General features: G+C 38.3%; 1 protein-coding gene across 1 annotated transcript in view; it reads right to left on the bottom strand.

Moving 5' to 3' along the window:
• Window positions 1-23076, bottom strand: part of LOC139948141 (E3 ubiquitin-protein ligase COP1-like) — a 37248-nt gene that overhangs the window by 12152 nt on the left and 2020 nt on the right. The window contains exons 2-8 of the mRNA XM_071946184.1: window positions 6075-6134; window positions 4622-4719; window positions 4168-4232; window positions 3573-3686; window positions 3092-3160; window positions 2550-2654; window positions 1918-1967 (exon numbers count right to left, since the gene is read on the bottom strand). Of these exons, the coding sequence (XP_071802285.1) occupies window positions 1918-1967; window positions 2550-2654; window positions 3092-3160; window positions 3573-3686; window positions 4168-4232; window positions 4622-4719; window positions 6075-6134 (561 nt within the window). The remainder of the gene's footprint in view (window positions 1-1917; window positions 1968-2549; window positions 2655-3091; window positions 3161-3572; window positions 3687-4167; window positions 4233-4621; window positions 4720-6074; window positions 6135-23076) is intronic.

Raw genomic sequence — 23076 nt, 5'->3', positions numbered from 1 at the left:
CTTGACAAACTTCTGCTAAGCAGAAATGGGCAGAATACCAGTCACAAACCGTACGTGTCACATGGTTGTTTGGCTGGTAACCCTATCAAGGTAAGCAACATTTTTTTTAGCTTAGCTACTTTTTCTGCGGTTGTAGAATAAAGAAAGACAGTTCTCTCTACCTGGCAAGTAGATACACACATTGTGTTGCCACAAACCAAATATATATTGATACCTCACCGTGCAATGTCTCAAATACTACATACTTTTTCTGTTTAAGCAAACCTCTGCAATTTTGCCCCTGGACATAATCTATTCTATGCATTTATATCACAGGTCCTTTTGGTTGATAAGCAGTTGCACCAGCTAAATTTATATCTCATTTCTATCTTCTACATCTATTTGTTTAACAATTACTACTTCGTCTGCAACAGAAGTCATCCGTTGTGTAAAAACCAACTGACAAACACTTTTGTTATTTCTACACCGTCCTACCCTGCCCGGAGAGAGCCATCATTATTTTCTTTTTCAAAAGCTTGTTCTTGAAGCCGGAGGTGGCTATAGAAGTCATTTATAAAAGGCACTTCACGGAACGGAACCATTCAGCTCAAGTTACAACCTCTAACCGCTCACACAAACATGCAGGGTATACTAATCTTTTTCTTCCTATGGGGGGGGGGGAGGGGGGGGGGCATCACGTTCAAGGGTATATTCCCTGAAACAATCCTGCAGCATAGAGCCATTTTAAAGGCACTGGACACCTTTGATAATTGTCAAGGACCAGTATTCTCGCATGTTGTATCTCAACATATGCATCAAATAACAAACCTGTACAAATTTCAACTCAATCGCTCATTGAAGTTCCAAGAGATTAATGAAAGAAAGAAAAAACCCTTATTGCACAATTAATTTGTGTGCTTTTAGATGCTTAATAATAAAAGGCTTATGAGTGAGAAATTACCTCTTTCTCAATTTTGTTTTACTTCAGAGGAAGCCGTTCCTCACAATGTTTTATACTATCACTCATAAGGTTTATCGCAAATAGCAAAATACCAAGAGAGGGCGCTGTTGAACCCAGTCGTGCATGACAACATACACAGCATAGCAAACTGCCCCATATGCCTTCCCACAATGCACTGCGGTTCTGAATCGCATTAAACCTTATTGTACTAGTCCTCATTACCAAGTTGGTTTTATGGTAACAATTATTTTGAGTAATAACCAATAGTGCTCAGTGCCTTTAAGGTTCGTTTATTTTCAAACAGAGGTTATTTTGAAGCGATTGTTTTTCAGGTTTTGAAGCATGTGTAATTGCTTGGTTTCCATTTAGAGATCTTCTGTAAACACAGTTCCTGCACAAGTGTTATTGTAAATAATCTGGTACTGGCAATTGTCCGTTTGTCTTTCTCTTCAATAGTCCGGATGTAAAATCCAAATTTTTTTTACCGAGATTTATTGAACATGTCTATTTTTGGCAGTTAACCTCAGCCCCCCCCCCAATTCCTCTTTTTCTTGTGGGGTGTTGTGGTTTTATTTTATCTTGATCCAAGTACATTTTCGCTGCTCCTTAATTCCCTTTCATATGAAACCATTTTGTGGACACTTTTTCAAGGTATGCATATGTTTCTCACAACAAGAGACAGCCTTAAACTCAGTATAGTTAACTGACAACTCTCTAAAACTAGACTCAAAATGAATCTTCCCTTTAAATTAAAAAAAAAAAAATTCTGACCAATCTGAAGAAGAAAAAAAAACAGTCAGAACAATATGCCCGCATGAATCAAACTCATTCTGTAGTCATGAATGAATGCATATGTACTTCGATCTGTTCCGAGAACACTTTCTTAAGTGGGGGTACACACTTTAACAGAGAGGGTCGCTGTTTCTTAGCTCGATGGGGGGGGGGGGGGATAGATGGATTCCAAGATTTGTTATTACCTTGTAGATGGTGCTACTGCATCGTCGTTGTTCAGAGCTACAGGGTAACTCTGCATAAAGGAAGAAAAACAGGGGAAAAAATCAAATTAATCTGCCAAGTTCCCTGAATTTTTCCCCGAGGTGAGTCATGGCTGACAAAAAGTTCAGAAAGTGGTTCTTAATTTTAGGAGGCAAGATGACCTGATGGCTTTTCCTCCACCTTTTGGTAATCCCCAATAAAACATCCCCCAAAACTTCATAAAAAAAAAAAAAAAAGTCACAATAATAATGGACATTTGTAAAGCGCAATATCTGTAAGAAAGACACTACTGTCGCATTGAAAAAGGAATCTGCTAATGACAGTACTTAAAGCTAAGACTGAACAAGTGAGTTTTCAGGATGGTTTTGAAGCTAGCAATTGTGTCAACTAGTATGAGGTTCATTGGAAGAGCATTCCAAAGAGATGGTCCAGCATGTGGAAAAGAAAGTTGAGTTACAACCTTGTTGAACTAAAGACACCTTTTACAGGAGGTGTCTCGTGGGGGCCAGTGGCGCTCCGTCCCCCACGAGCGTTACGTGAAGACCCGGTCCGGGCTGTAATTGCTACTCCTGATGGAGCTGGGGGAGGCGTGGGCAGCATAGGTTGGACTTACCGAGAGCATAGATGTGTAGGCCTCGCGGTGTTTACTTAGTCGGTCCTCCACTCTCTTCACATCTTCTTCTAATAACCTCATCTGCTTGGTCAGTTCATCTAATTGCTGTTAAAGGTACGGAACGGCAATGGTTACTCACAACACGACAACTCATCAAGTGATAGTGGCGTTGTTTAGCCTATTAATAAACATACACTTGTATAGGAAGAAACTATCAATAAATAGTAAACTTGCGAGTACAACCATGTGTGAATCTCTTTCGTTGAAGTTTTGCTCTGAAACAGCCGGTGTGGTTCAAACAGTATTCTCTGAGAAAACACCTGCAAGTTTGTTATTTATTTATAGTTTCTTCCTTTTTTTTTTCCACACCATGCAAAGCTTTAAACAATACATACATTTGCATATTTGGTTTTGCTGGGTAGATTAGTATCTTTGAGAACTTGTTTTGTAAAATATGTAACCAACGCACAGTAGATTTTTCGGAATTCAAGAAAGTTCTCACAGAAATTAAAGAAAGATATTCATACACTATTTGGACATACCTCCTGTTTTCTTATTTTTGCATGTTCTAAAAACTCCTTCAAGATCTGGCTCTGTGCAAACCAGCTGTCCTGCATTACAAAATGAAGACAAAATATAGCAAGTTCAATACAATCAACAAAATTCCCCTAAAAATACATCCTCACAAACCATTTCTTTACATCTTAAGTCACAAGCCACTTGTGGCTCCTATGGTCCATTTAGGGTCATGCTTATTCTTCAACTTGACCAATGGATGTCACAAGCCATAATCCTAACTTTTAAACACGACCAATTAATCAAGGATTCGCTTTTGAAAGGGCAAGGGCACCAAGGCATTTTCTCTTTGATAAAAGGCACCCTATGAGGAAGTTTCTACTGGAGTATTTTAAGGGCACAAGGCAATGACCAGGGGGCATGGAGGCAAGTGCCTGTGTTGCCTCTGTGAAGTATCCAGGCCTGCCATGCACTTGTTCTTACAGAGTCTATCACCCCGTCTCTCACCATTTCCAGCTGTCTTTTCTTGCCGACTAGGACCTCCAGCATCAGGTTGACTTCGGTCAGGTCCCATTTCTCTTGATCTGTTATAAGTTCCTGCAATTCGCTTATATGACTATTCTGAGGGTGAAAAAGAACCAATACAAACTTTAAAGTGTAAAATGACTGAACAAACTGGATGGGCGAAGAAGACAAAAAATGGGTGAACAAAATAATGGGTTAACAAATTAATGGATGAATAAATGGATGAAAAAAATGTACATTTTGAGGTCTGTATTGGGTTAAGACTTGGATATTTTAGTTTGCGAAAAAATTCTTACGTTGATATCTAATAAACTAACAATCAAACAAGAATTTATTGTCTTCAAAAACAAGCATCACACATTTTGTTTTTAACATCAGAACAGTTTCAGAATAATTCTGGCTTGTACTACATTTACAAACTTCAAACAGGTGGCCTGGGGGCCGAAATAGCTTCAATGTACACCAGGTTTGAGAAAGGATTACACTAGAGTATTCAAAGCTTTACTTTTACTTTTGTTAAACACAGTTGGAATAAACAACAAAACTAAAGGGTATACTTAATTTCTACATCACTTACCGGTGGTGAGAGTTTCAACCGTTTCTCATCAGACTTTTGTCGATACTTTAAAACTAATTCATTTACTGTGAACAAAAAAGACAGAAATAGTACAATAAGAATTATGCAGAACTCATTGATCATCTTCTCAGCACAGAGTCCAACTCCAAAGCACTGCTTACGCTGGAATTCCCGACCCATTAAATATCCAACGGCATATTTTGTTTGATTCTGATGGAATGAGGACTGCTCTAGAAAACCGAGCTAACCCTGTGGCAAGAGGCAGTTTGAATCCTATGTGTAAGCAGCGGGTGTTCATAACACTAAGACCATGGGTTCGAATCCCAGCCTAGTGATTTGCCTGTGGATTTTTTGTCACAGGACTTGGGATAGTACTCAACATAAAGTGCTTACTACACATCGGTGTAAGGGTAAAAAAGAATTATATTCTTTATCCCGGTGCAATTTGACTCACATGCGAAGTTTGGGAATATCTGGTCGTTCTTCTCGATGGCGAAGTTACACTTGGGACATCTGTTGCTCTCCTCTAGACTTTGAATAATGCACTTGTGACTGAAAAACAAAATAAATAAACAAACAATATTTAAAAAAATTAAAAATAAGAATACTAAAAAAAACTGTTTTTACATACTTACCATCCACATAATTCAGGGGCAACAGACCGATCCATTAAGCTCCGCCCCATTGCATATTGACCAATCACAACCCATTGCATTACACATTAAAGCCCGACATGCGTGCGCATACGCTTGGGGCGCGACAGAATAGTGCAGAATGGCATTGGAGAAGCTCACATGTTCTTGCTCACACATGCGCCATGGCCGGCGCCTAATGGATCGGTGTATTGATTTCATAGCAGATATATATTGCAACATATTTTATTTTTTGTTAAGAAGCTACATGTATCTACCTTAAAACATTCCCACTCCCATTAATGCACGTTACATACAAACACCAGAAACAGTCCAATTCGGCATTAAAACTAGACGTTTATCAGACACTTTCATAATGATATCAATCTTCCCCAAAAATAAATATTGCCCTGAGAAACTTCCAGGAAAAGCAAATAATTCAATGCCAGGGGCTGGCTTGGTTGTTTGCTTTAATTTAAGAGATTGGGTAGAGCCAAGTGCGGTTTTCAACTTTGTTTCCAATTACCTTTTTTATATTCTTTTGTAGTCCCACATACATTTTTTTGTACCTTGCAGGAAATACTATATGTTACAGCGCCAGGAGCGTCACTGAGTGACAGATTTTTGCACTATATAAGAAGCAACTATTATTATTTCAAGGTTTTCTGTTGTTGCTATATTTGGGATTTTTATAAGTCAACTTCAGGCTGTATTTTCTAAAAATATTTTTGAAGTAGAAACTTCTTTTAAAGGTATGAAACAGGATTAATAGAGCTGACAAAACAGTCACAGACAGTGTTCGTTTAAACATGTTTTGTGTGATTAACCAACAACCATGGATGAAATAGTAAACATGTCAAAATATGGGCTTTAAATCCCTTTTGAGTCAGGAGAAAATGGTGAAAAACCATGATGCACAATTTTCAGCATGTAAACACATTGTCTCTACAACCAAAATCAGCAATTGAGTTTTGGTGTAGTTTTTGTTATTCATTAACTTTTATTTATTTTATTTTATTTTTATTTATTTATTTTTTTATATATTTTTTTTGAGGGGGGGGGGGGGAGTTAGAATAAATTTGTACAACTCTCTCAATTCACCTTCATTTCCGAGGGAAAATTTTGTCTGGAAAAAATGGTTCTAGTATGAACTTCATAGTCAGTAAGCTTTCAGACTAAAAATTAAACAATGTTTTTATCCTAACCAGTACTGTATAATACCTTTGAAGATTTACATGTAGAAAGGAATACTTTTCTTGATATCTGTTTACTTACCAGAAGCTGTGTCCACATTTGGTCATATGGGCTTCATCTATTATGTCGAAACAGATAGGACTGCAAATAAAGAAAGAAAAAAAGATACAAGATAAGTTTACAGAGGGCTTGATGCATTATAACAGACCCATATTTAGGATTCGAACTGCCTCTAGCTACCGGGCAACCTCGGTAGTCTAGTTGGTAAGACACTGCTCTAGAATAGCAAAGGTCTTGGGTTCGAATCCCACCCGAGTAACATGTCTGTGATATTTTTTCACAGGACTCGGGAAAGTACTGAGTATGCTAACACACATCGGTGTATGGTTAAAAGCCAAAATTAATAAAAATAAGGAGATTGTACATTCTTTCATGGCTGACGTTATTGTGCACTTCAAAATAATACTTGTTTCAAAAAGACAGTTCTAAAAACAACCAAAACAATTGCAAAAAGAGCGTCACTTGACATAAAAAAGACATACACATGTACAGTAGCTGTTCTAGAATGGCAAAATGTTTGTAGGTTCTAATCACAGCCAAGCAGTACGCCTGTGGATTTTTTTTCTGCAGGTCTCGGCAAGCACTTAGGTGGATAGTATTTCGTCTCTTCACACATTGGTATGAAAGTAAATCCGATATTCATTATTCCCAACGCAATTATTACATCCCCAGAATTTGAACTGGCACACTCTTTGGTCAAGATATTATAAAATCTGCTCTTTAAATGAGGGGGTCTGGGTTCCAGTCCCATCTGAGTAGTATGTCAGTGGATTATTTACTTATTCCTTTTTCACAGACTCCCATCTGAGTAGTATGCTTACAGAATTATTTAATTCTTATTTTTTCACTTGAAAAGCACCACAGATGTTTATGATGGAATCTCTTTCCTGACATCTTAACCAATGTTTTACAACATCACTTATGCATTCCTAACATAACAAACAACTCAAAACAAATGAAGTACTTGTTTCTTGATAAACACCCACACCTAACAAAACAAGTTGGCCTCCGGACAAACCAATGTGTCAAAATAAAGAAGTGTCTTGCAGATCTCCTAAAAACTGACAACAAGGAGGGGAAGCTTAGTGGAATACTGCATACAAACCATAAGAATACACAGGATGCAAAACGCCAGAAGACCTAGCTATTTGCTATTTCCAGAATCAAAACGGATCTCTCTCAACAAGGGCCGGCCAAACCACCTCCATCATTCTTTTACGCTGACATAGCTGTTGCCGGCTAACAATGTTTCATTATCGACAAACCAGAGATTGACATCTCTCTAGCTTGTGGGGGCAGAGAGTTCCGGTGCGAAATACTTGAATGTTTCTTTTTCTCGTTCAGTTCTGCTCTTCCTATTGAGCTGGCGAGATGGGGGACAGGGAAAAAAATCAATTCAGAAAAGGTGAGAGTGTCACACTGTTGGGCAACATTAACATTTGAGTGGGCCACATAGTCTTAGAGCCACCTCAAGCACACTGTTCCCACATCAATAAAACATTCCTGTTGACAGTATATTTTCTTGGTTAAAAACAGGGATGTAATAGGCTGTTGAGAGAAAACAGTGAACTCTGAGCACAAAACACGAAAGCATGCGAGCTCGAAAAACTTGCGAGCTTAGAGCCCAATTAGCAACATTTATCTTTGGTTTCAAAAGCCCGCTTCTGCAATCTTGGGCGTTGTTAAGATATGGTTATTTCTCCATTTCGTTTAAGACTTGATCTTAAAAAAAAAAAAAATTTAAAGGAAAACCCAGAAGTCCAGAATTCACACTGTATGTAAATCAGTAGGTGATCATTTCTTGACATCAGCTTATGAACGAACTGAATAATGTAATGCACACGATGCACACATGAATGCTACATTCCCACAGTAACACAACCTGAGTCTGATCCAATTCCCACATAGTGACTCAGACCCTGAATTTGAGTCATCATTTTTACCTGTGTGTACTTTTGATGATGATAATAATAATGGTAGTAGTGGGGTTGGGCTCTCCACATACATAAATAGCAACAGCACCATCTAACACGGCATGTTCTTGTACGAAAATCCACATCTTAGTTCAGATCTGAGTCTCCATAAACTAATAACAGAGTCTTGTAAAGAGTACAAATTCACCACAGGGCCCTTAAACAAAACAAGAGCCACCAAATATTTTTACGATATTAATTTTGACATGAGGCACATTTTTGATTGATTTCTGGATAAAATAAATGGTTTTTGAGAGTTCCGATATAACAAATTAATGGTTTTTATTTATTGGAGGGTTGAAATTTTTAAATGAATTTGACAAGTGTAAGAATTGAAATAATCTTTTGGTTGACCAAAGAATAATTGACAAGAGTGGGATTTGAACCTTGACCTCCGGATTAACATTGGGCACTGGCCCAGGCATCAAAGCTTTCTCCTCCAATGCCTCCCCTGAGGTTAATTTCTACAAAAGGTAAATGCAAGGCACTCTTTGAGCTTATCTTTTTTTTCCTTCATAAAAATTTAAGTAGAATCCTATGGGTACTATTAGCATGTAATAATTCACATCGAACAAGAGTTAAGTACAGACCGCAAAAGTTCATGGTTCAAATCAAATTATAACAAATCCCCCAGACTAATCCCTCCTTTACAGAGAAGAAGAAACTAGGGCAGTCTCTGATGCTTTGCCCAATTAATCTTCATACATAGAGGAGATGCACACTCGACACACGATATCTCAACTCTGGCAATTTTCACTTCTATAAATTGTCACCTCGGGTCGCTTTATCAACAACAATACCCGGAGGCCAGCCACCACGGCCAGGCTGATTTACATGTACACCTTCACAACGAGTTCCGGGTTCCGGATGTAGCGACTCAGAGAAATGAGATACCCCGATTGAATTGCAATCGAAAAAGATTCACTCCGGCCCTGCCTATATTATTTCAGATTGATTGCCCCGGTCGGCCTACGCCGTTTGTAATGTTCTTGTTTCGACGGTACACTGTGACAAGTGATTTCCGCCCTGGACTTACGAGTGCAAACGCATTTGTGTGAAAAACGGCAGCTGTTTTCTGAGTAGGTATAATTATATTCCTCCCTCATCGTCGCCACGCCATGTCGGGTCAACAATTACCACAAGACTGAACATCAATTAAGATGAAATCTTTTGCCAGTGGCAAATCATTTGTATATTTGAAGAAATTATCTTAGGCATTAGCCATTTTTAATCCCTTATTATATATAAGAAAATTACTAGATATTACTGCTTAATAATATATCATATTATTTTGTGCTAGTCGCCATCCGTCTCAACTTAAAAGCAGTGGACACTATTGGTAATTACTCAAAATAATTATTATCATAAAACCTTTCTTGATTACGAATAATGGGGAGACGTTGATAGTAAGAAGCAGCTCCCTCTGAAGTGACTTAGTTTTCGAGAAAGAAGTAATTTTCCACAAATTTGATTTTGAGGCCTCGGATTTGATTTGAGGTCTCGAAATCAAGCATCTGAAAGCACACAACTTCGTGTGACCATGGTTCGACAAGGGTGTTTTTTTTCTTTCATTAATATCTTGCACCTTGACGAAGACAAGTCTTTGACAATTACCAAAGGGTCCAGCGTTTTTCACAGGTTTGTTATTTTATGCATATGTTGAGATACACCAAGTGAGAAGACTGGTCTTTGACATTTACCAATAGTGTCCACTGTCTTTAAGAATAACATTCAACATCGGAACAAAGTTTCCATAATCAGGGAGATTGTCAAATTTGTTCATCAAAACATGGAAAGATTGGTTTATTTACAGGAAACTTTCTGCAGAATCAGGGAGAGTTGGCAGCACTGCAAACATCATGTACTTGTCCTTATTTTTCATAACCGTATGGTAATAAAAAGATTCTTTCTTAATCTCAGTCTTAATATACACACAATGATATCAACCTTTGGTGTCAGCAGACTGGATCTCTGAGATTTACTGTCTGGAATGCCACGACTTCATCTTCTTGTCTTCTGTAACAGCAAAACCAAGGGCAACCAGAACAGCTACTACATCAACAACAACACAGACAACAACCAATAATAAGCTCACTGCTACCGCTGGAAGCTAACACAGTCAACTAGGTCCAAATTCAAGGCTCTGCTTACTGCCGAATTCTGTGCTTATGATCACCATTCTCTGCTTACGTGCATCTCTGCCCTAGCTTGTGTAGTGGCAAGACATCATGTGAGAAACAGCTCCCTCTGAAGTGACTTAGTTTTCGAGGAAGAAGTAATTTTCCACAAATTTGATTTTGAGACCTCGGATTTGATTTGAGGTCTCGAAATCAAGCATCTGCAATACAAAGGTCGTCGCAATACAAAGGTCGTCAGTTTGAATCCCACAAAAGTTCAAAGAACTCAGGAAAGTACACAGTTTCTATTATAAATTGTTGTAAACCTCATGCAAAACTTACTTGTGTTGTTGAGGCATAAATTTGCCATTCTGTACAGAATAAGACCAAGTTTACTTTCTGATTGACAGTATGTTAATAACCATTGTATACTGATGTCCAGACGCACCGTTGTAAAAGGTCTAATTTCATGCAGTTCATATGCACCAAGACTTCCCCCTGAATCTGGCATAATCTGTCTCCTTCAACAACCTTGGATTACACCATCCAAAGCACTCGCAGTCCGCGCAGGCAGAGGAATACTCCGAAGGGGGGGGGGGGGGTTACCAAATCCAATCAGGTATGGCAAAAGCTCTTAGCAATTTGCGCACTGATTGCATTACGCTGTGACTGAGCATGTGACATCCGGTAACTAAGCTCTCCAGTGGGAGACCGTTTTACGCTGTGCTGCACAATTTGGTGTTTTTCCAAACAAAATCAAAGAGCCATGGCCTTTAAGCAAGGAGTGAATTGAAGTCACAATAATGTTCTGACATTTTCATAGGATATCATGTACATGTACACCACAGCAGTTCTTCCCCTGCACATTCGAATGGGAGCTGGCCCACCATACTACATTCTATGACCATCTCGTCCATTTTCCTTGACAATACCAAAACCTTGCTGTGAAGATTTGCCATACAGGAAACACAACATCGATATTTTTGTGTCATTTATGAGTTTTTTCCTTTATGACCTCTGTGCAGTCAGGTTGGTAGTGGTGTCTTGCCTCGCCTTCCATCTCTGAGACCCTGGTTCGAATCCCACCGGGGGGGTACTATGTGGATTGGGTTTTTAGTCCCTACTTGACTTCAGGGTTTTTTAATTTAACTGAAATTATTTTCTGGGATTTTCCTCCCACATCTAAAACTGAGATTTCTTCATCGTCTTCTCTTCTCGTTTGGCTCTAATTAGAGCGTTGAGAATCTAAATCCAGATCAAGAACTCACAATTCTGAACAGGTGTTAATGAAAATCGATGCAAATTTGTCTTCAATCGTCAGTTTCAACTTTTTCCACCACACTCAAAAATCACCAGTTGGGGGAAACACTTCACTGAAGGTATTTTACAACAGGCCTGTATGCTTCATTTTTAAAGGACAAGGGAACCTTGAAAAGGGCACCCATTGAGAAAATTGTAAAATTTTACTTGATCGTTTCAATGGCACAAAGGCCTGGGGACATGGAGGCAATCGCCTTCAGACAATCGCCTTCAATATGAAGTATCAAGCTTTTAGAGTTGACCTCCTTTTTTAAAATGCTTGACATTATCAAACATTTCATTTACAATAGAACAATCACAGGCATGATTCAGCAATGGAGTCCACACACAGTGACAAGACAGCAATAAACCTTTGTCATGGGATGTCCCAATCTTTGTCATGTCCCCTGTGTGCATTACCAACAAACGAATGACAAGTCTCATTATACCCCAAAAGGGGGGTCAGACTATATTACTCTGTCAGCTTTGGTTTAGAAAAACATTAGGGTTGCACTGTGATAAAAGTATTAAGAGAAATCAAAAATCAACAGTTTTAGGGAACAATTTTCACTTTCTTTCTTATACAATTTTTAAAATCTTTTTCCCCCCTTTCTAATTGCTGTTTATGTTGAAACAAGATAATTGAGAACTATACACGGCAAGTCTGCCAAATATTTAACGCCTTAACGCCATTATACACTTTCGGAACAGAAACAAAAATAAAAGTTCACAGATTTACAAATAACTTACAGGGTTTACAGAAGGTAATGGTAAAAGACTTTTCTTTAAATATTATTCCATGGAATGCTTTACTTGTTGAGAAAACATTAAAACAATTATCAATTCTCGACAACGAGAATTACAGATTATAGTAAACAGATGTCATGACACGGCGAAACGTGCGGAAACAAAGGTGGGTTTTCCCGCTATTGTCTCCTGACTCCAATGACCGATTGAGCCTAAGTTTTCACTGGTTTGTTATTTTATATATATGTTGTGATACACAAAGTATGGGCCTTTGGACAATACTGTTTACCGAAAGTGTCCAATGGCTTTAATTTGTACTTGGATCTTGAAGGGGTACAGTAATCGCCCCCTTGTTTCTCTGTGCTCAGCAAACTTTAGCTAGTACATCATTATGAATTCAAGCCCAGATCCGTTGTGGTACAATGCATTCATAACCGACAGCGACTCGACATCCTACAGTTACCCACTTGTCATGCTACCGGATGCAGCCAAGTGTCTTAGAATGCTCGGACAAATGATTCGGGAAGGAAGATGAGATGAAACAGAGGTCTAAGATGCAGTCGTTGAAGTAATCCCCCAACGTCTCCCCAGACTTCTTACTCAAGTAACTCACCATCTGAGATGACGTTGGATATCGGGATAAGGGAGGATGAGACAGAGCAATCTTGCTGATCATGTTGATCCCGAATTTGACGGAGATGACTGACATGTATTCATTTCAATTTTAAAGACTCTTTCAACAAAGGTCTTGGACGACAAGAATGTTCTCTTTTTTTTCCAGATTGGTAGACGTCAATGATGTAGATTACATTAAATATTTCATTATGCTCCTTCTGGCAGTCACCACAAACCAGCCTCACACTTATCTTTTTTAGAAGATTAGTAAGATAAGAAGAAGACAAAATGCAGTAAAAACTTTTTCATTTTGTTATTTTTTTTTTAGTCTTAAAATTATTAGAAATATAATTGATGAGAAGCAAAGCCCATCACATTATTTCCCTCATGTAACTCTTACTGATAATCTTGTTTTTTTAAAAATCTGTTTAAAGTTTAAAACAGAAATACAAAACTTGACCCATTAGACTGGACCCAAAGTGACTCAAGATTTGGACATAGACTTGAGGATTGAGGACTCTGATTTGTATATCGTCTTGTTTTCCAATTACAACAGTTAATTGGAAAGAGAAAATACTGTACATGTATGCATACATGTTGTAAATGTTTGACCATAAACTGTTTTAAAAAAAACACCAGTATGCATGTTTGGTTCTTATTACCCATAATTACTAATAAATAACACAGCTATTTAAATGTGTTGTTGATTACAATACTTTTAAAATAAATTAAAACAAGTCCATGCAGCACATTGTAGTGTCCTAATAAACTGCAGTATTTATCTCAAACATTTTCCTAATTGGCTGATAAGTAATTTTATGCTGATCATAACAAATGCCCTTTTAACACGGCTGGTTGACATTACACAGACCTTTGCAAGTCACAGCGCTTCCTCGACCGTTCTCTAAAATGTAAAGCCCACGCGCTAATCTTGCACCCCACCGGAAATCATCTTGCCACGATGACATTAAGTACCGTTATTTTCATTTCTCCCCAACCGATCTCTTATTTTCGTCCGTGCCCAGGGACTCATATTGTGCAGCAATATCTCGATTCGGTGAAGCGCCGGTTCTGATGCAAACAGATTGTGGCAATGTACATGTAGCGCTTCAATTAAGACCAGCTCGCGTCAGCACTCTGTGTTTTTCTTTTTCCTTGGAGTGCTTTCCTCCGGAGGGGGTTCTACAGCGCAGCGGAGCGATCAGGGCACATCCGGTAGTGAAAGCTGATGCGGGGGATAATAGGCCACAACAATTACGTTGCAACGGTAAATCATATGCATGTAAATGATTGGAAATTACATATGTTGGGTTTCATTGTTCCAAAAAAGAAAACAACTATAGCGCTGAGTATGCTAGACCATAGAGCATGGGCTAGACACACTTACTGCAACATTTGTATACTCTGCATCTTCTACACATTATTAACAGTTACTACGTCTCAGTAAAATCATCAAGAACTAGGCCAGTATTTAAACCAATATAGCCCTTGCATGTGACGTCACACGCTCAAAAAACACCCTCAAGCAGACACAAATGATTGGACGAAACATGTAGCTGTTCTTTGTATGTAAAAACGTGCGCATGAAGCTTAGCGTCTTCGAAGCATTTTGCATAAATGCAAGGGGTCTTTACCACACGTTGATTCCCTCATTGAAGTCATCTAGAACTACAAACAGACTTTCAAAGAATCTACAAGCCTGTTAAATCATTCAAGAAAGGGAAACACACTGCCTGTTATTTTTCAGGGACAAGATTTTCTATAAGAAAACAAAACCAGATATACATTGGTTGAACACATAACCCCAATCATTTGTGGCCTACATTGGCTGCCCATTCAACAACGCATCAAACCCAAAATCCTCCTTCTCACAACAAGACTTGGAATAGCACTATCAAACATCAACAAAGAGTTTCAAATTAGGAAAGATGTAATAACAGATACATTTGAAATATCAGCTGAATACAGTGTAGAACAGTGATCTATTCGATCAAGTTTAGAGAGGTGGCAGCGGGTACAAAATGGATCTCTGGCTGCAGCGTTTGTGAACAGACATCGCCCCTCAGGAATATTGAAAAGGGAACCGTTCATGCAGAGATAATTTTTCTGATTCAAATATTTTGGGGTTAAAAGTTATCCAAACCGTTATATTTTGAAGAGAATCCTTTCTCGAAATACTATCAACAGCTTGGGCCTCTCACAAAGTCAGCTTTTATGATCATTGATTGTTGAAATAGCAATCTACAATATGACCCTAAACACCTAAATTATATTATGTCCGATCAAAAACTCAAATCATACAACTCTTTCTTTGAAAAGAATTGTCAATAAAATTGCCTGAACTTTGAAGCCAAGTTTTTATGGCCATTAGCACTCTCCTCTCCACAACCTTTGAACTTCAAATAATTCAGCTCTTGTCTGTAAAATTGTCCAAACTAGCCAAGTTTTTATGACCATTTGTCTCCACAACCTTTTACCTTCCTAGTCTTGCAGGCCCAGTGTCTTCCCTCAGCACAGGGCCTACCATTATTATACCACCTCCCCATGAACTGCTGCTCCACCTGTGTAAGGTAATAACCAACCTGCCCTTGACCTGACTAGGAATGTGACACCGTCTGCTACACACTGGGCACTTCCCTGGATGGGAACTCTCTGAACCCTATCACCCTTCTCTACATGACTGAAGAACTCAGCATGGGGACTGGCTAGTACAATGACTGCATGCAGGAGACAAGTTCAGGAGCTGTTTAAAAGTGTGAACAGTGCTAACTATGAACTTATGCATGACTGTTTCCAGATAGTCCATGGATTGCTAGAGCACAAACCAGTCATGCCATACATGTACACTTAAAGTCACCTGGAAGTGGTATTTTTTCAAAATAAAGCTTTTGTCACTAATATATGTGTTTTGATGAGTTGAATGTGAATAAACAGTTAACTAAGGTTTTAAAAAAACAGTTCTTATGTTATTTACAAATGTAAGAGTAGACCCCGACCCGAGAGGGCGCTGTTCGTGACGTCAATCGAGGCAGACTTTGCCTGTAATTTCTTTTGTTTTTATCCGGCAATGCCAACCAGGTGTATTGCTGCTGAATGCAGAAAAACACTTTTTGAAATGTACCAACTCACGACTTGGACGTACATGTACTTTGCACGTGTGTTTACTATACGCATTGCAGGCAAAGTCTGCCTTGAATGACGTCACAAAAGGGGTAGGCGGAGTCAGCCCCCCAAACAACTTTGTATATGTTTTAAACATATAAATCGTGACAAACAATTACTAAAAAAATTGTTTTATTGTTCGTAAGCATATACTCTTATGTTTGAAAGAAAAAAAATTCTATTTCCAGGTGACTTTAACATCTATGGTTGATGCACTGTATGTCTACTTTAAACGTACTCAGTGGATACACTTTTTTAATATGAGATCCATCGTGTAAGTATCTTGAGAAAACAGCAATAAAATGGTTTAGTTTGCAACATTGATTGCTACATACATACTGTTTCTGTACATTTACACACCCAAAATCAACAAAAAGGGTAAAGGTTCTTTACGAGTTCAAACAATTGAAAAATATATTTCAAAAAATAAATAAACATGATGCATGTGATGTAGGCTTACATACATGTAGAAGGCCCAACTGTTTTACATAAACAGCACTCTACATTTCACCTTATAAATTACTTATAATATTTGTTCATCCTGCTCAAATTAATCCCCAATTCCTTCTCAATTTGCAGAATAAAAATTATGCAACTTCAAGGTATAGAAAAGGTGTGACACAAAACCTGCAAGTCTTCAGTTTGTTGTTGTCAAAATATTTTGCAACATTAAGGACATTTTACAAAAACTTCTTTCACAGCACAAACCAAGCAAAAAATGTTGCTGAACACTTTTCCGCTAAGCAAAAATGGGTAGGATACCAGCCACAGGTGGTATAAATGTGCTGTGGTAGTTTGACCAGTTACCTAATTCTGTCAAGCATAGTTAATTTTGTTGTGCTTAGCAGCCTTTCCCTCAACCAGATCTATGAAAAAGGACCTTGGTCCCAGTTACCAAGGATAATACTTTGGCTAGTAGTAACCTTACTCCGTCAACATATTTTTTTTGTGTGCTAAGCAACCTTTTCCTCCAAGCAGATCTATGAAATTTGGCTTTGGTCTAAGTTACCAAGGATAATGGTTCAACTAGGAACCTTATTCCATCAAGCATAATTTTGTTGTGCTTAGCAGCCTTTCCCGCTATCAGATCTATGATATCTGGGCCTTGGTCTCAGTTACCAAGGTCCCCTTCAACGTTTTTGTTGTCTTTCTGCTCCCAAGACCTTCTGATCTCAGGGGAAAAATATTTCCTTCCCTCAAGGAAGGTTTGGGAACAGAATGAGTGGCTTGGCATTCAAGGCCACTTGGTTTGATCACCGAGAAGGTCGTGGAATTGGATTTGGGTGTTTCATCAGTAAACTGTCACCAAGTTACACAGGAGACAGGCATGTCAAAATGCTTGAAAACATTTTGATGAAATTAACATTTTGACTTGTGTGCTTAAAATGTTGTTGTGCAGTTCAGGTGCTATCTTAATGTACAACGTACAAGTCATGTAGCCCTTGCTAGCACTAACCTTCATACATGTAAGTCTATCAAAATCATAGAGAATTCTGACAATTTTTTCAGGATTGTCTGGATATTGCCTATTGTAACAGGAGGCAGTAGAGTCCTAAAAAACTCCTCTCTAAGGACAGAAGCAGAAGGAATCAAACGTACATGCACAATGTAAACTCCTCTTGGTCGACATCTGAATGATTGCATAATCATTATCAGGGATTTACAGGTAGTGCTAGCAAACTTAACAAAGTGATGGTACAAATGGCACACGGGCACTGCTGTGTACAAACTCGTATTTTCTGAATGTACAGTTTATATTTGTTATGCATTTTCTGTCTGCACGGAAAACAAGTACATGTTTAAATGCATTAACTCCATCAACACACACATTCCCGAAATTGGACTCGCAACAAAAAGAGTATGAACCAAAACAAGTTGTTTAAAAAACAACCTTTTTATCCACGTGTCCGCTGACAAGCAAGCAGAGCCACCCCCCCCCCCCTCCCCCTCCGACTTTCCAACCTTTTTACTTAGAGGTAATGCAGGGTTTACATTAAGGGCAATCAGTTGATGAACGGCCAATTTCTGACTTCCTACAGAGGAAATGACTATGAGGATTCCTGGATTGTATATAATGTACCTGGGATGGCGATGTGTGTACGATGATTGGGTGTCGCTACTGAATGCTGCTACTGTGCACTACATGTACATGATGTTGTTTTACAATATCTAAAAGGCAAGCTGAGAGCGAAATTCTACGAGAACCAAATTAAGGCGAGAATAGGGAGAACAGTTCAACTTTACCCAAATCATGTTTATATTTTATGAACATTCAATAACACGCGTAATTATCATGTTTTTAAATCCTTTTCAGATTTGATTCCTATTTGAAGACACTGACTGCAAAATCAATTCTGATCCATGCTTATGTCTCTTCTTTAACCCGACCTACATGTAGATTACCCACCATGTGGGGGAAAAAGTCTAGGTATTATGGTATTACATGTATAACGGCATTATAATACCTCTATATTTATGATCTGTCAGAGTGCGATCAGTGTAACCCTTAGTTTCTAAGCAGTTATTATTAGAAGTATAGAGCCACAGCTGTTTCAACTTTGATTGACAGAGTTTTCTCTGATGCAGATTCATCAAGAATCTTTCAAGGCTTAATTGGAATAGATTGAGGTCAATTTCAACAGCTTCACTTTATAACAAAACACTGTACAACACTGTCACCTACGGGTATGCCTACATTGTAACTATCAGACAAGACAAAGAAGAAATGCTGTTAAGATGTGGGAGGGAAACCCCCAAATAAGGAAAGTGTTCGAGAAATCAGATAGGGACTAAAAAGCACATCCGTATGCAAGGCTCTGTCTGAGATGGGGTTCGAACCTTGGTCCACAGAGGTGAAAGGAAGGGCAAGATACATGTACCACACAGCTTACCTGTGTATAGGAAAGATCGAATGCAATAATGGAGAACAGAGATGTATTCATTGTGAACCCTCAAGCTTCTTATCCATGCTTTAGTAAATGTAATAATACATATTTCTAAACTTGAGTATTACAATTTATTTTCAGGAATTCCAAGAAAATTGAAAAATAATTTATCTGTAGGTAATATTATGGTTTCAAGTCCATTGACAACCAATTATGTTTGGCATAAACCTGCAATCCTGCAACAACACGTCAGCATAGTGGCATCTTCACAAAACTGTGTCAGAGAAACCCAACAAGGAAATTTAAAAACAATGCAATTTTTTTCTGAGCTCTTTCAACAGCTTTCTTGGGGATGAATAATCTGGCCCCTCCCATCCGCTTTCAGAACAAAACTGACTATCATTACAGCACAAAAAATTACGAACAACGCAAATGCCGGGAAGTGTAGCCTATGACTGTGTTAATTGGTGTATGATGCAGTTTGACAGTCCAAGAACCGTTCGTCGGCGTACCTAGTCAAATCTGTGATGGAGACCATCTAGGCTCCACGACACGTTGAGAGAAATGCATACAGTGTTACTTGCTGTGGTCAGTCGTATTGCAGTGACGGTAATGTAACGGGGGGGGAAGGGCATAAAGCAGGAAGTCATTCACTTAATTACATCAGCATCCGCCACTTTATTATTGCTCTGAAGAGGCCGATGAACGGTGCCTCGGTGGACGGTGGTGCAAGTGTACTGAATGGAGATGCAAGAATTCTCTTACATGTAAATATTTAATAGATTCCCAATCCACTACAACAGTAAAAAAAAAATAATAATTCATCAAAAATCAAACTCACATCTACTTTCATTGGTTATCAATAACAAAAAACTGAAAACATTTATTTAGGCCTTGAACTTCTCTCTTGAAGTGGCACAGCAATTTTTCTCTGGTAAGGGGCACTCTACATTTATGTGGAAAATGTAAATTTGTATTGGAACTTTGCAAAGGGCTCTACAGCAAAAGCACCGGGCATCACTGCAATTTCAAGGTCTGATCATTTATGAATATCAGGTGTGTTGAATTGTCATTTTACAGCTAGTGCGCGAGTAAAATGTATATTGCAGAGTAGACAATAATGATTGCAGTAACAGTTCAATACACATTTCTATTTGGGTAACAACTTTCGTTTTCATGTTTGATATTCCCCTTTCAATGCAATGAAAGGTACATGATGTACATGTATTGTGCACCTTTGCAACCAGATAGGTTAGACAAGGGAGAAGCTTCAGACAGCTTCCTAACTAAAGCCCGGTTCATACTTCCTGCGAATGCCAATGTGATACGAATGTTGACGGCACAAATTCGCAACGAATTCTTCGCAGCAGTTCAACTTTGCTCAACTCACTTGCAAATATCACTGCGAAAGGAGGGTTGTGACGTCAAATTCAAGTCAAATTCGCTTCGCATTCGCAGGAAGTATGAACCGGGTTTAACAACCACTGTACACATTGTGTGCAAAAACACAATGTACTTTGAGCTTCATACATCTTGATTTATAAGCATTTTTTGTTGTGGAGATTTTTCCAAGTCATGCAATGCTCTTATTGGTATCGCTGCATACAAAAAAAGGAACTATTGCACTGAGAGTATTCAAGTTCAAAAATATGTGTACTAATGTATCCAACATTTTGTCTCAGATAAAGTTGTAAGTTATAATCTTTACTAAAGTCTTGTTAGCGGTTTGTTTAAAAAATAAGATGAACATTGACTTTAAAGCCATTGGACCCTTTCGGTACAAAAAAAAAAAAAAGTTCACAGATTTACAAATAATTTACAGGGTTTACAAAAGGTAATGGTGAAAGACTTCTCTTGAAATATTAGTCCATGAAATGCTTTACTTTTTGAGAAAACGGTAAAACAATATAAATTCTCGTTAACGAGAATTACGGATTTGTTATAAACACATGTCATGACACGGCGAAACGCGCGAAAACAGGAGTGGGTTTTCCCGTTATTTTCTCCCGACTCCGATGTCCAATTGGGCCTAAATTTCCACAGAATTGTTATTTTATATATAAGTTGTGATACACGAAGTGTGGGACTTGGACAATACTGTTTACCGCAAGTGTATAATGGCTTTAAAAAGATTAAGATCAAATAGAATGGTTGAAGCTTAACTGCTTTAGGATGGTGTGAATACGATTGTGTTGACTTGATGCATTTAGTATCAATGTTACATCAACACTATCATGCCATCATGTACATCTTCAACCTACTGTTTCATCTCTGACCTACTGTTTCATCTTCGACCTACTGTTTCATCTTCGACCTACTGTTTCATCTCTGACCTACTGTTTCATCTCTGACCTACTGTTTCATCTTCCACCTACTGTTTCATCTTCGACCTACTGTTTCATCTCTGACCTACTGTTTCAACATGTTGAAGTACGATACCTTCCTTATCTATATGGTGGATAAACCGTTTCCAAATTTGTGTGTCACACTTTGCTACCCAAAATGACCCATCATGACCCAAACTCCAAATTGTTTGGACTTGGATAAGATTGAAATGCCTGTCCGATAATGTTTTTTTTTTTCACGAAACACTTTGTGTATTTAACATTATGTGTGCGTAACAAACAAGGAAAACGTAACCAAGTTCTTTATATAGACAGAGTTGGTTTTGAATCAACCACAATATATTATATATAACTGGCAAAGTGTAACCTTACATTAAATGGTGAGTCACGTTACTTAGCACAATAAATTTGATCACGGTATTATTTCATTTGCTCAAAAGCCCAACCAAGCATAGACCTTTCCGTTTCTGTTCGCTTTGAGCATACAATACAATACATTCATTGCAGAACTCGCCCACATGTAGGAATTAAGAGCTGCCATCATTCCATGCCCCCAGTCTAGAAATTAGTCTAGATGGTCTAACCAGGAGGTTGAATCTATTTCTACCTCCATGGTCTAACTCTAATGTGAAGAACCCAACACTAAATCATTTTGACTGACAATTGGTACAGTGTATCTGGACCCAAGCAAAGATTAAAGGCAGTGGACACTATTGGTAATTACTCAAAATAATTATCAGCATAAAACCTTACTTGGTGACGAGTAGTGGGGAGAGGTTGATAGTATTTATGTGAAGAACTGCTCCCTCTAAAGTGATGTCGTTTTTGAGAAAGCATCTGAAAGCACAAAACTTCGTGTGACAAGGGTGTTTTTTTTTCTTTCATTTTTATCTCGCAACTTCGATGACCAATTGAGCTCAAATTTTCACAGGTTTGTTATTTTATGCATCATGTTGAGATACTCTAAGTGAGAAGACTGGTCTAGATGACAATTACCAATAGTACTGTCCAGTGTCGCACAGGTGTTTCCCTCAGTACCAACAAGTTCCAGCAAAATCAAACAACCACGTAATGGATTCTCAAGGATTTGAGGAGGTTACTCTGTTTTTTTATCTTCGTAGGCTTTTAATTATAGTGTTAATTTACCCGCTGCTAAGTATAGAATTCGAACTGCCTCTAGCTACTGGGCAATCTTGGTGTTATAGTTGGTAAGACACTGCTCAAGAATTGCAAAGGTTTTATTTACGAATCCCACCCGAGTAATATGCCTGTGATATTTTGTTCACAGAGCTCTGGAAAGTACCGAGTATACAGCGCTAACACACATATCTGTGTATACATGGGTAAAACTAAAATTAATAAAATATTTGTGTAATATCATAGGAAATCATAAGCCTAATTTACTTTTTAATATTCCACGAAACATAGGCCCTCTTCTTTGTCATTCACACAACTCAATTGATATAATTTATGTAAAACTGACACACCTATCAGGTGAAGGTCAATTTCACCAAGTGGACCGCAAGAAAGGTTTCAATCAAATTATAACCACAAAGGTTTTCTCCCGCATGGTCTATCCCCTTTAGGCAAGACCAACAATGGCGCCGCACTTTCACTGTATGGATAGCTTGTTTCTCTTTGCGTTTTATGAGGTCAGCCAAAAAAAAAGGAGAATGACTAATAATTCCACAGCTTAAACGTTTCAAATGATCAAGCCTTTTACAATTAATTTTCCACCACTGGAGTGGAAGGCTCTCTTTGTAGTATTGTAAAGCGGTGAGTCCAGGGACCAATTTACAAAGCACAGAGTTATTTTCCTTATGTATATGTACAGCTAAATAAATCTTGGACAAAATTTGCGGGAAACCATTCCAATACAT

Source organism: Asterias amurensis, chromosome 15 (assembly GCF_032118995.1).
Source record: "Asterias amurensis chromosome 15, ASM3211899v1".
Lineage (NCBI taxonomy): Eukaryota > Metazoa > Echinodermata > Asteroidea > Forcipulatida > Asteriidae > Asterias > Asterias amurensis.
The sequence above is the reverse complement of the archived record's forward strand: the minus strand, read 5'-3'. Positions and strand labels throughout refer to the sequence as shown.